Raw genomic sequence first — 14,212 nt, forward strand, 5'->3', positions numbered from 1 at the left:
GAGAAATTTATCTTTTGGGAGATTTTAACAGATTGATAGGTCTCAGGTCTTTAAAACATTACATTGTTTAGCACCAGTGGAGTGTAACCCTTGCAAAGTTTTACTGAAATAAATAGCAACCATGCAGAATCCAGACCTAGGGGTTTATTGCATTCAGCAACCCTGAACCAACAACCCTAATCACAGAGTTCTTTGAGCTGTTAAAATCACTTGCAGGAATCCTATATGACCTTTCACTTAATGTGAATGTATGTACAGTTAACAAAGCAGAGGGACTAAGAAACCCTGTTAGTGAATTGCAAAGATGCAGAACAAGACATGATCAAGACACATTGGGCATCAATGCTCATTGATGCCTGATGTGATGAGCATTGATTCCCTTTCTCCCTCTGACAGCTCTTCTATACAGCTAGGTTACAGCAGCCTTCTATTAGACATGGACATTGTGCACTTTCACAATTCTAATTCCTCCAAACATAAGTTGACTTATGAAGATGCAACTCTCATACAGGATTCTGGCCATTACTGTGTACGTTGATTTCAACCAAATTAGGCCTAACTTATTTCAAAAGTCTCTGCTTCTGACCATTGCAGATCTTCCAGTAGGAAAGAAGCTTTTGTGGTACGCATTCCACTTTGACTATCATAGTTAAAGCACAGAGCACTTAATGCAAACCTGCAAAAAGCTATTTATTGTGCTTAAATGGCACTTTTAAGGCAAGAGAAGGTCCCAAAGGAGCTTAATTTTGAATTCCAAAGAGTACAATACAACTGGGGATGTGTTACTGTGCAAGTTTCAAGCTCTTCCCACCAAACGGGAAGGAAGAAAGAACCTACAGTCATTGGCTTATGTTTGTCTAGTGTCTCATTATAAAATGCACCCAATTGGGGGAAAAACAAGTGAAGCAATGCTGAATTATCTGGTCATTCTCCTCATGACAAATGATGCAGGGTTTTCACACTGTATGGTTTCACAATGGGGAGAGGGACAAGTAAAATATTTTTTCATACTCATCTTCCCATTCTTCTCAATTAAAAAACAATCACATGATCACTGTGCATCAGAGCAATAATAAAACAGCACTTTTGGACTGAAATGGTAATTCACTATTTCACTGATGCACTAAAATGAAAAGAAGAAAAAAAGAAACACTGCCAAAACAAAAGAAACTACATGAAACCTCAGGAAATCATGCCCTCAGTTTGTTTGGTTTTAAAAAAACAAACAAACAGTAAGGATTCAATAAACCAATGCATCCAACAACACAAACTGCCCAAAAGGTAACAGAAAAGAGACTACTGATGGAATAAGCAAACACAGAGGTGGCAACCAGAAATACCTGGCAAAAACAAAGGAACAATGCTCTTTACCGCTGACAGGTCTATAGTTCACTATCTGGCAAAGAGAGATGGCAGTTTCAGTGGAAACTGTTGTCAGTTGCATGAAGCGTTTCAGTGAGTGAATTACATAGCTGAACTGATCAGAATAGTAAGGAAAATGCTCCAAACAGAAATAGTACTCTGCTTGTGGTTTTATGAAGTAAACACAGAAGTTTCACATCTTATTTTAAAAAGTATACTAGGATCTTCCCTAGAAGATAGGTTCTTATAGGCTGCACTTGAAAGCAAAATCATTCCTAAATTAGCTTTGTGTAACTCTTTTGGTGTCAGTGACCTAAATCCAACTGCTACTCCTAACTGAAGAAGAGCCACTGAATCATGTGCCAAATGGTAAACTAACATTTATGTTACTAATTCAATCCATCTACTTGGGTAAAGACTAGCCATTCTATTTGGGCCAGCATAAACATTATTTGTGCCTATTTTAAAATGTTTTGGAAATGTTTGTGCTTATATACAATATGAGGGCATGCTAAAAAGGTGCAGGGCAGTTTATATATCTGATATGCTCAAAAGGCTGAGTGGGATTAGTGAACAGTTTAGAAAGATTACTGAGATAAATCGGGGACATCTGAAGTTCATGTAGGTTCAGATTTCAGCTTGTGTAACTGTCACAGTTATTAATTAATATGTAGTTATACATGCAAAATATGTTAATAGCTGATAAAAATATTAGTCCATCACATTCTGCTTTTACCAACCACTCTTTACAAAAAAAGCTTCCACAATTTTTATTATATGCTCTGTTGAGGGAAAAGAAATTTTATATAAGACAGACATTGGCATGAAGATATAATCAGAACTGATTGAACCCTGTAGCAATACATGGTCATTGGTCCTAATTTAACTGTGGTTTTAAATTATTTTTAGTTTGCTTTTTAATCTGTTTTACAAGATTTTAATTTGTGCATTTTAGAAAAAAAAATGCTTCTACACTGCCTGAAGGCTCAGGCATACTATGAGGCAAAACATAAATGCTTTAAATAAAGCATAAACAAGACCAGCAAGGGGGGTGGCTCAACTCCAGAGACAATTTGGAACAACCTCTAGTCCAGCTCCCACCAACTAGCAGTCAGACATTAAGGCCAATCTGGGTCCCCAGCATTTCCTGGGAGCCATGTGATCAATCAACTGACTAAAAGTCTCAGGATGGCACCCCCTGCTGCCATCCTCCCACAGCCTGCAAGATACAAACTAGGGAGATGAAATGGGGAGCCAGAGCTATTTTTTTAAAATAAGGCAATAATCTTAAGAAATAAGATTTGAATCTAATTCTTCCATTTGGCTAAAAGCACATTCAAAGAGGGGGTGCATTTCTACAGAATGGCATTCTAGACAGAACACATGGCACTCTAGACAGAACATTTGAAAAAGTATTATTCAAGTATATTTATACTTTGCAATGTGCACTCTGTTTTCCTTTCCCAAAAAATATTAAACAGAACAAATTATCTTGAACATGACATCTGTAAAACTTGAATGTGGGAGGACGGAGACTTGGTGATTATTCAGAAATTGCAGAAGAAACATTCATTCTGTTTCTTGAATGTTGTGGAAGTGTTCATGAAACAGAAAGTCATGTATATATTCTGAAAGTTAAGTTATCTCTTTGCTGTGACCTCTCTTACTAACAAGTGGACATGATAGCACAGCAATGGGCAATATTTGTATAATATTCAAATGATAAGGTAATACGTTCAAGAACTGTACTGTATGGTGTAAACAGCCGTATCTCATGTGGGACAAAACTCAAGGAGGCAAGTGGAAGTCGCAAAAGAATAAGGAAAAAGTCAGAAACTTAGAGAAAGGAAATAATCTGATTCAATGTGAAGGTGAGTCCAGGAAAACTTGATAAATGATGTGGCAAAGGAGAGTAGACAAAAAGCTTGTAAAAAGACCAAGGAATCTCAAAAACATTGCTTTGATGAGAGACATTAAGAGGAGGGTGACTTTCACATTCTGATTTTCAATTCAGCAATAAAAGCTTTGACTGTAATACATTTTTATCTGTCTATGATTACTTTACTCCATATGATTATTGATCTTAGGTAAAAAGCACACCACTATGAATACTATAATATTACACCTCATATTTTAAACATTGTGCAAACATACTCATGCCAATAATATTCCAGTTGAATATCCATGTGAAAAAAGATTGAACCATTCAAGTCATACAGATATAAACATACCAATTCAGAACTCCATATATGAAACAATAGTAATTCAAATAGGACAGATTGAAAACTTACACACATTTTCAGCTATGGTATCCCACAGCTGCATGGATTTAATCCCTAGCACCATACCTTTCGAAGAGGTTTGAGTTTGGTCTCCATTATAAAGTCATATTTGCAGAGTTCACAGCAACGTGTGTCTGAGCTCTTAATCCACTGATGCAGGCAGGCTTGATGAACAAAACGTAGGGTCCCGGTACAGCGACATGGTGTGATGAGGGGGTTTTCGTCATCTCCCTCACAGTGACAGATCCTGACAGGAAGGACAGCAACAGTGAGTGAGCAAAATGAAAGCTTATTTGCACTGCCTTTCCTGCTAAGAGTTGGCATTCAAAACATTCAGAATGCATAACCTTTGAGATTTGATCACAGGAATTCTTTCCCCAGTTCTCTGCTTCAGATAATCATGCATTCCATTTTTAGCATTACCCAGAGATGTTTCATCCAATAACACATTTCACTCACCTCAATAACCCTATCTAGGCACAAATATGATGAAACCAAACATGAAAAAGGTGGAAAGTACCTCTGTTCTTTCTCTCCTTCTATGACAGCAACATGGGTACCCTAGAGGCAACTTCCATTGTATGTTAAGGATTGCCATACAATGTTCATGAAACCATGCTTAGTTATTACAAAGTAGCCACCACCTAAACTCAATAATCTTCTTATGGTTTCTAATATGATTTATATATCCCTGCCAGATTAAGTAGCAATCTTTCTCTATCAAGGAAATAAGGGCTAGAATTTACTGATGTGTACATTTGCCAAACACTGCAGATACTGCACCACTCAGACAGGGATGGTGAATGTACAAGCCACCCACTACCCCCAGGCTGTCCAATCCTGGGGAAATTGTATGTCTATGTAAACAATGCTGGCTGGTTCTAAATTACAACTGGCCTAAATTTACATGTTGCCGGAGTGCAGGGAAGCTCTGGAGCTTTGGTGAACCTCTAGGGCAGACCTGTAAAATGTGGCAGTAGGCAAGGGCCAAAATAAAAATACATCAAACTTCTTTGGGGCACAGATAGGTTGTATAACACTGAGTCATGGCTGTTAAAAATTGTGCCAAACTGCATGAATACTATGGTGTAGATCAGTGGTTCCCAACCTTTCGCCTCTAGATGTTTTTGGATTTCCCACAGTTCCTAATAGCTGGGATTTCTGGGAGTTGAAGTCCAAAGACACCTAGAGGCCCAAGGTTGGGAACCACTGTTGTAGATGCACCCAATGTCTTTGAACTGTACTAAAAGGGTTAGCCTTCCAGGCGTCACAAGATTTATGGCAGATTAAACAGCAGATTTTTATTTTATTTTACACCCTCCACTTTCGTCCCCTCTTTCTCCTTGCTCTGACAGTGGATGTCTTCATGCTTCGCCTGAGTCTCTGCAACTTCCTGTGCCAAATATGCCTCTTGGAGCAGGAAGAGGAAGAAGCTGGTAGTGGCTCCACCTACTAGGCACCTTGCACCCCCCGTGGTTTGTCCTGGCAGGTGAATAAGGTGCCCAGGCCCATGGAGGCAGTGGGGTTGAGGCGGCCTTGGCTCAAGCTGAGCATGCTGGCTTGCCACTTCCTTGTTGCCACCAGTGCCCCCCTCTACAGAGCCTCCTGCTCCCCAAAGGGTACTCCAGTCTCTGCATGGACGTCTCCTGGGCCAAGAAAGGACGCCTACAGCCGGAGCAGCAACAGAAAGGAGAAAAGGTGTTGTGTGTGAGTAAGTCATGGTGGGTATATTTTGCAGTACAACCAGTGAGACCTGTAGCCAGGTCCCACAGATGACAGACAATAAAGCCAAAGGCGGCAGCCCCCTAAGTATGATGTGCCTATGTGCATGCAATCATACAGCTAGCGAGGAAAAGACTGAACTGTAGCTCTCAAACAATGAGCCTTCAACCTGCATAGTGACATAAAAAAGGGAAAAAACCCTCTGTATTCAAAGAAGAACAAAACATTTCAGAAACAGCCAAGGCTGGGTTTCAGGGCAGAATGAGTCCTAAATACTGAAATATTTGCTGTGATTGTGTTCCTGTGCACAGAATCAACTGAAATCTGTGGGATTTACAAGTAGCCATTAGCCAATCATTCTTTGTAACAACTCTACACTACATTAGATAGTGAAAAACAGCACTAATGGTGAAAAGAGATGACAATGCACAACTTCTTATAACACCCAAGAAAATTAGTCACAACATCCTTTTAAAAAAGTCAGTTCCCCTTGAGCACTTATGTCTTTTCCCACAGATCCACCCTTTAAGGGAAACATTATTCTTCATGGATTCCCTGCATGGAAATAGTTTCCTTCTATGAAGGAAACTGCATGAAAGCTATTTAAGATCACACATATTAATTTACATTTCCTTCTTACATAGAAAAGCAGGAACACTGTTAGCAAGTTGGTAATCCTTGTGAACACCCTTACATGTCTGGAGCTCCAACAGCACTTTTTAAGTCTTACCAATTTAGATAAAACTTTTTATCTCAGCATAAAGTGTCACATGAATAGACCAACATCATTTTCTTTTCAAATTAAACTCATTTCCCATAGGGCAATGCAGGGTTTTGTTCATGTTAATTCTAGCGATATATAATTTATTTGGAATACTTCTGTGTTTAAGCCATTTAGAATTTAGACAAATAAATTGGGTACCCAGGAGTCCTTTTCAGCCACTGTCAGAATTGGTTTAAATTAGTTTAAAAGCTAAAATATCATTCTAAAACTCCACTGGGATAACAAATAAAATGACAGAGCCACTCTGAGCGGAACACAAATGATTCTTCAGAAGAAACACTTAACCTAAAACACTGAATGAATTATAAATTAAAAACATATAATGAGAATACCGAATTCTGTGGCAATAGAAATAATGACTAGAGGAAATGATTATGGAAACAACTTGAAATGTATTAAATGCTCTTGTCGTCTGTTTATTTTTGCTCTGCTTGTAATTTATTTAACCATAAAAAGATTGGTTGATAATGATCATTTGCCTAAGGACATTGAGAATTAATGTGTGTATCCTTGGTGCACACAGGGAGTATGAAAGGGCAGAGCGTCAACTGTGTTGTGCTTTCATTACTTACTCCTTCCACACCTATTTTGAAAACTTGAGAAAATTTGAGCCGCAGAATCTCATAGTTTCTCCAATCATAAATGCCCCTTTCAATGTTTTCTATGCTGGCTGTAGTGCACAGCTGGAGAATCTACATAGCTTTTCAAAAGGCCGATTAAAGAGTGAGGAATGGGCCATGCCATGTAAAGCCTTGTGTGAACATCCACTTTACCCTGAAAACCTTGCTTAGGTACATGCCAATGGAAAGCAGGACAATATTTTTTATTAGAATATAAATACCTAATGACTCCTCTGCCATACTCCTCACCCCATAGCATGGGAGGGCAGCTAGAAGATTTAAAAAAATGAAAACAAAATGGAAATATATAATGGAGATTGACAAAATTCCCTTAACCACAAAAATGTTAGTAGGCTTTTTGAGGCACATAAAATGGGCAGGAAAACTAGTATGGCTATATCCCAGAACATAGCAGAAAAAAACATAAATAATATTTGTATCTATTCAAAAAGAAATTCTACTGAGTTTGACAATGTTTACTCATATATAGATAAGTACAGGATTGCAGTCTAAACTATCAATTTATAGTAAAGGTAAACGTTTACCCTTGACATTAAATTAGTCGAGTCTGACTCTGGGAGTTGACGTTCATCTTCATTTCTAAGCTGAAGAGACAGATTGTCTGTAGATGCCTCCTAGGTCATGTGGCCAGCATGACTGCATGGAGCACTGTTACCTTCCCACCAAAGCGGTGCCTACTGATCTACTTACATTTGTATGTTTTCAAACTGCTAGGTTGGCAGAAGCTGGGCCTAACAATGTGAGCTCACCCTGTTCTGCGCATTCAAACCACCGACCTTCTGGTCAGCAAGTTCTGAAGCTTAACGGTTTAACCTGCTGTGCCACTGCAACCCCTCTCAATCCTATAGGATGACATAAATAGAAAAGTGGAAATCATCTACATTCTCAATTTTGTGGTTGTTCATACCTGCTTTCAAATTAATTCTGACCTATGGTGATCCTAAGACAAACTGATGATGGTGTTTCCTTGGCAGAGTTTATACAGAAAAGTTTTGCTAGTGCCTTCCTCTTAAGCTAAGAGAGTAGTTCTTACTCCAGGTCACCTATTAAGTTTCCATGACTGAGCAGGATTCAAACTCTGCTCTACCAGAGTCCGAGTTAAAACCCAAACCATTATACTATGCTAGCTTCAGAACATTCTTTATTGCTAACCTGAATATAGTTCAATTCTGAACATCAAGAGAAGGCAGAAACTGAAATTACTTGCTACAACATTTTGTGCTTAATTTGAAGCTGGCACAATCTCATCGTCATACAGTAGTACTAAGGATAGAACTTGAGCTTCCGAAATCCTCACATTTATCTGGTGTGACTTCAACAATATTAAATGTATTGTATTAGTGAACACCCTTGAGACTTCATGGTTGACTGTTCATGTCCACTGAGGTCAACAAGGACATTGTTTTCAGAAGCTATTTGTTTGGGGGATGGGGAGGAGAACTAAGACAGTCATGTTATTTCTTTGCATTCCCAACCCGGTTAATTGGAATATCACTTAGGAAAGACAAATATTCTGGGTAGATGTTCTGAAATGTATGTATGTGTGTGTAATCTTCATTTTGCACAGCTTTTTGGGAAAAAAGAAAATTCAAATAAGATTCAAAAATATGACAGACTGTAGTCTCCCCCCATGTCATCACAACTGTCTGGAAATGACACAGCACTGAACACACACTAATGTATTACTGAAAGCTGATAACATTAAAATCTGAATCATCTGCAGTAACTTGACATTCACTTCCATTTAATTCAGCCACTTCCTTCTCAGCTGCAACAAAATTTGCATTCACAGAATATATTTTTCTGAATCTACTACATTAGTAAAACATACAAAGAAGATACCTGAGTAGAAGATACCTGTCTCTGATCTGGTGCCTAGATAACGGTGTTTGCATTATATCAGACAAACGGAGCAAATCCAGCCTTCATTCCATATTTAACTAGCCTCTGCTTTGCTTTGCTTTGCTTTGCTTTGCAAATATCTTGAAAGGTATGTTCACATTTATGGCTATCAGTCTGAAAACTGGAGGTGGCTTCTGTATCTTTAATTTTGCTTGTCATGCAACTAGATAACAGACAACACTCACTGAAATTTCCTCATCTACACAACCTATGGGATACTAGATCAGGGTTTCTCAAACTTAGCTCCTCCAGGTGTTTTGGACTTCAGCTCCCAGAAATCTCAGCCAGCTTCCTGCTGTTAAGAATTGTGGGAGCTGAAGTCCAAAACATCTGAAGGAGAAACTGTACTGGAGTAATCTCCAGTTTTCACTCTGGCAGCCAATGACACACAGGATGAATCATCTCAAGAAATCACAGCCTAAATTCTTCTCAAATCTAGTTCTGACACATCTAAATGAAAGTGGAATGCCCAAGTGGTCAATGGTCCTAAATTACCATACTCTGGCCTATAGAAGGAAGAGCTAAAATAGTACTGTGTGAAGGTAAATAGTTTGAAATGATGTTGCCCTTCCCCATAAAACCCTTACCAGCATGTTGCTAATAAAGTATAATAATTGTGTATTTTTTAAAAAAATCTGCATAAGTTACTTTAGGGATTCTACTGGAAGTTAGCAGCATCAGAAAGCAGATGCAATTGCAATGTTAATCACAACTCTGTTTTATCAATACTCATGCCTGAACTCTTGACTTCTTGCAGACTTTTAAAAAAGTATGTACTCTTTGTTGATTGGTATATAAGTTAAATCAGCTGGTGTTCAAATCAGGATAACAGTATACATTCCTGTCTCTTTTCCTAATAAATATTTTATTTCATTTTTTAATATTGAGGCGTCTTTTTTCATTTGATGCATGAACGTAGCTTTTGCTGCAGTGAAGCAGGTATGCCTTTTTTAGCTGTATCAGAATTACGGGATCATAAATCATTTTCTTATTTGTTCCACTGATGGCTTAGCAGGTAAGATAACTTGCTGGTGATAAAAATTAGCATGCAGCCAATTTAGAGTATTTCCTGATACATGCATTTATTGCCTAATGAGATAATCCATCTAAAAATAAATAAAGAAAAAAATACAATTGTCCTGGAAATTTCCGCTTGTGTGTTATCACTGAAAAAATATTACTTGAGGTTTTGGGCTTCATTTGGACTGAAGGGCTGATGTGCATCACTAATAGCCTTGTTTTCCAATGTCCACTAAGTTATACAGCTATGTCACTTAGTAGCTGAGAACAATGAAACAAAGGGTTAACTAAACAGATACGGAAACATCTATGATGGTGGCAAAATACTCTCCCAATATTATGTCTGTGGTGGAGGGAGAAAAATAATTAAAAGCCACCATGTTGTAGGCTCTTGAAGGCCTAATATGACTAATTTGCTAGACATTTTGTAGATAAAGTTGCTAATTTATCTATTAGTATTATTTTGGCAGTGTATGAGATGCAATGCATCATTTAATTATGCTGTTTTATTATGAATACTTTTTGGTTGGTGCAACTTGTGGATATGGATGATCAACATGGAGGATTGAGGCCTACCATGTCCTGATTAGATAACTTCCCATTATATCTTGTGAAAACTGACAGGAGTTGATGATGAACTTAGAGGACTCTGAGGGATGATAAGTCTCTACAGATTTAAAAGAACCAGATGTGAGGCCTCTATTAAAAATAATCCAATAGTTCAATTACTATCCAATGATTAATTTACTATCTTGAATAAAGCAAATGAAATGAGCATGTGGCCACTTCTTAATTCCAGCCCATTGTTTTCCAATGTCCACTAGTTAGGGATAGCTTTTTTTTGTTGTAGTTCCATGAACTAGTTTTCATGCTGCTGGATTTCTAGTGTGTCTGAATTCTTTCACCTCTTCATGAAACTTGTGGCTAACATGCAATGGGGATTACATTTATTTCTTGAAACATGAAAAAGAGTTGAGGAACATAAATTTTTAAAAGCTGCCAAATGCCAGCTGCAGAATTTGGAGAAAACTCAAACGAAATTCCTGGATGGTCTTATTTTATCTTTTCTGCCATACATCTGGGACCTTGGAAGACATAGTAACCTACGTAACCACTGCCAGGACACCAAACTTGGAGGACAATCTTACTCAGACAACGAAGGATCATCTAAGTAAGTAACATCTGGGACCAATAAACATAGCTGCATGTATATGGGGCCTAATGCACATGGCTAGAAGCTCGTGCTGGATTGTGGGCTTCGGTTGGTGCCCAGTGATGTCAACTCTTGGTATCAGCTCTTGCTTTAGTATTTAAATCCTATTAAAATTAATGTTTACACATAGTTTCCATCATCTCAACAATTGTTACTGATTTCATATTTTTATTTGTATGCACTGCTTCTACTCCACTCCATAGATTCACTATGTATGAAGACAACGCATATTATTTAGTTTGCTCTAGTTTTTGGAGGCGAAATTGATATATAATTAGAATTCGAAAGCAGCCAAACAAAGAAACCTGCCTAGAAATTTGATATTACCTTTGTAAGATCCTACATATGAGATAAGACTTTAAAACAGCACCACTTGAATATCCCAATAATTGATGGCCAAGAGGTAATATTACATTTATTCAACAAGCCAACTCCAGCCTTCCCCCAAATCACAAAACCCTATGCTGCTTAGAAAGCAGACTAATGTGTTTAAGTCATGTTCTACTTTGTAGAGTTTGTCCTTGTTTTCATCTTTGGCTGGGAGAATGCCAAAGACACCCAGTAGGTTTCTCCATGCAGAGTGGAGATTCTCGAAGTCCTAATCCAAAACTGAGACCATTATATCATATAAACAAATCTTGTAAATATTTAATTTATGTCACACATTTATATGCACTCAGTTTCAGAAAGAAACCAGAATTAAATATTAGAAAATAAATTAGCGCATATCTGTGACATACAGAAGTATACACTCAAATACAGAACACACGGCTGTCATTATTTTTAGGGATCTGAAACTACTTATTTCTCAATAGTTATTATTCCTGACTGACTGAATTAATTAATTAATTAATGCAAAGGAACAAGTGTGGGGCCTATTAGAAACTTATTTGACTCTCATTGGCTGTATGCTTATAGAAAGTGAAAATTATCTATTATAAATTTGCACAATTTATACTTCAGAAAGTGGAACAGATTACCACCTAAATGGGGCAGCCTAAATGCTCAAAAATGCTTCTCTTTTTTCTATTTTTGTTTGTAGTTCCAGTCCTTTTGCAAAACCAACTGTTCATTAGTTTCTTTCGTTTTTTCTTTCTTTTTGGCCTGAGCCACCAAGTTGTAGAGGCCTGATTTATTCCAAAAGAGCACAAATTTTAAAACATTCTTAACAAATGAGAGATCAAGTTATAGAGTCTATATTTTATCTTACAGAGTGAACTGTACAATAATACTTAGCAGAAAACATGACATACTGTACTTTGACAATTGTTATAGGGCAAAGAACACATTTATTAAAACATACTACAAAAATGTGAAATATTCTGCAAATTAAAAAGGAAGTCTTTACTTGAATTGTTAGAATTTTAAGTGGAAATTATTAATGAAAACACAGACTAATGGTGGAAGTGGGGTGGAGAGAGAAGAAGAGAGACAGACAGAGACAGAGACAGAGAATCTGAATTTCCCCATGGGGGATATCCTGTACATACTTATTTCAAGTTTATTATGTTAAAATAGTTCAGTACTTTGTCTCAGATACTTGTTCTGATTTTATGATTAAGGTCTGTACCAAATGAAGCTGTTGTTTAGTTGCCAAGCATGATCTAGACTCTAAATAGCAGCATGAATCAAGGAGGCAAGTGGGGACCCAAATAACCTCCTCTTTGTAATTCATGGCACTTAGCAATTATTTTTGTATTAGGAGACAAACCTGCACACTTCGAAATCATCAGACAAGTCATCATAAATCACAGGAGGTTTCTGAACTGCAGCTGTCACACCGGGCCCTGTCTCAGCAGGTGCTCCATTTTCTGGATGGGTCAAAATATCACTGCCTGAGCCTTTCTCTGAACCGCTTTCCTCTTTTCTTGCTTTGCCTCGCCTAAGGTAAGATGATGGCTTTGACTCCTTGTGGTTGCACTTGGTCTGGTGATTTTCCCATTGTCTCAAGGAATTTCTTGCCTCTAGAGAGGATAAAGAAGATAATGAGGGATGTGTTTCTTTACACTTTGAAGACTTTCTCCTACGGTGATTTAGAATTTGGCCTTTGGGATCCATCTCCTTTTCTAGATTCTTTTCTGCATTTGTCCCCATTGTGGCAAGTTCAATGGTATTTTTAATAGATTGCCCATCAGGCCGAGTGTTTGAAGTACTTCGTCTTCTCATTCTTCTAGGCATGTTGGCTCTTTCTTTCTTTCTAATCAGGGCCCAGTGATTTTCATCTGAAGATGTGGAATCAAATGATGCCTTGCGCAAATCATTCCATCTCGGATTTGAAACCTTGAGGTGTAATTTGCCATCCTTGTCTTTCCTTGGCTTTTCTGAATGTTCATCATGTTCCCCAGCCTCCTTCCTCCGCCTAACCCTTCGCTTCACTTGTTTCTTAACAGATTCTTTACTGGCAGGATTCAGCACCATGACAGGGGGTGATTTTTCAAACTTATCTTCTGATATATCATGCAAGGTGGGAGATCTAAACAAAGCAGTAAGTAAAGATGGATGGAAAATGAGAAAACAAACAGAGAGAGAGAGAGAAATAAAGCAATACAATGAATAAAGGGACACTGAAATGATATAAAACTATGACTAAAATAGGAAAAAATGGAAAGGACATAAACACAACAACAACACCGACAAACAAAAGCTACATCAGAGCATAACTCCACAAAGGAATTAGGCAAAAGGAAGACTATGCATTAATCAGACTAGAAACATTCATATAGCACATACCTACAGATGTCCTGAGTAGAAGGGCAGACAGATAACCGTGACTGGCTTCTGGGAGCTGTTCCTGTGGTAGGGCTGCTTGCCTGTTGAAAGAAGTTGGATAACTTGGAATCTTTATCCATGAAATAAAACATTGATATTTTATTGCTTTCCCACATGATTAAAACAAAAGTTAGCCTTTGCAGCTCTTCACGGAGCTTTCAGATAGGCACAATTTGTAATGCAGGAAGTTGCTGCAAAAACAAAACTCATTTGAGGAACTAAGTGTGCTTAAGGGCTATAGTTGCATGTCACACACACACATACATTGTTTTGAGGAACAAACTTTCAGAGGCAAAGTTTTTACACTGCGGAAGAGCTTAGCTGCACTGGGGAGTGAGAGTGAGGGAGAGGGAGAGAATAGGAAACAACAGCTGTTAAAAATAAAAAATAAGGTTTCTTATCAGAACAAACCGAAATGCACTGTTATTGGGTGGCTGTGTGTCAGATCTGGGGCAGAACTATTACAGTATCACTTTTCAGTGTAGGAGGGCAGAAGCTATGTGAATAGAAAAGCTTA

The 14,212-nt window shown here is 37.9% G+C and overlaps 1 protein-coding gene across 3 annotated transcripts in view; it reads right to left on the reverse strand.

Moving 5' to 3' along the window:
- The window catches only part of MARCHF1 (membrane associated ring-CH-type finger 1), a 134,295-nt gene that overhangs the window by 18,875 nt on the left and 101,208 nt on the right, over nt 1–14,212 (reverse strand). For 2 of the 3 annotated variants that reach the window (XM_060778751.2, XM_060778750.2), the window contains 3 exons: nt 13,657–13,736; nt 12,638–13,399; nt 3,711–3,891 (listed from right to left, as the gene is read on the reverse strand). In XM_060778751.2, the coding sequence (XP_060634734.2) occupies nt 3,711–3,891; nt 12,638–13,399; nt 13,657–13,736 (1,023 nt within the window). The remainder of the gene's footprint in view (nt 1–3,710; nt 3,892–12,637; nt 13,400–13,656; nt 13,737–14,212) is intronic. The other variant, XM_060778752.2, reaches the window with a different exon arrangement.

The sequence above is a fragment of the Anolis sagrei genome, chromosome 5 (genome assembly GCF_037176765.1).
Source record: "Anolis sagrei isolate rAnoSag1 chromosome 5, rAnoSag1.mat, whole genome shotgun sequence".
NCBI lineage: Eukaryota > Metazoa > Chordata > Lepidosauria > Squamata > Dactyloidae > Anolis > Anolis sagrei.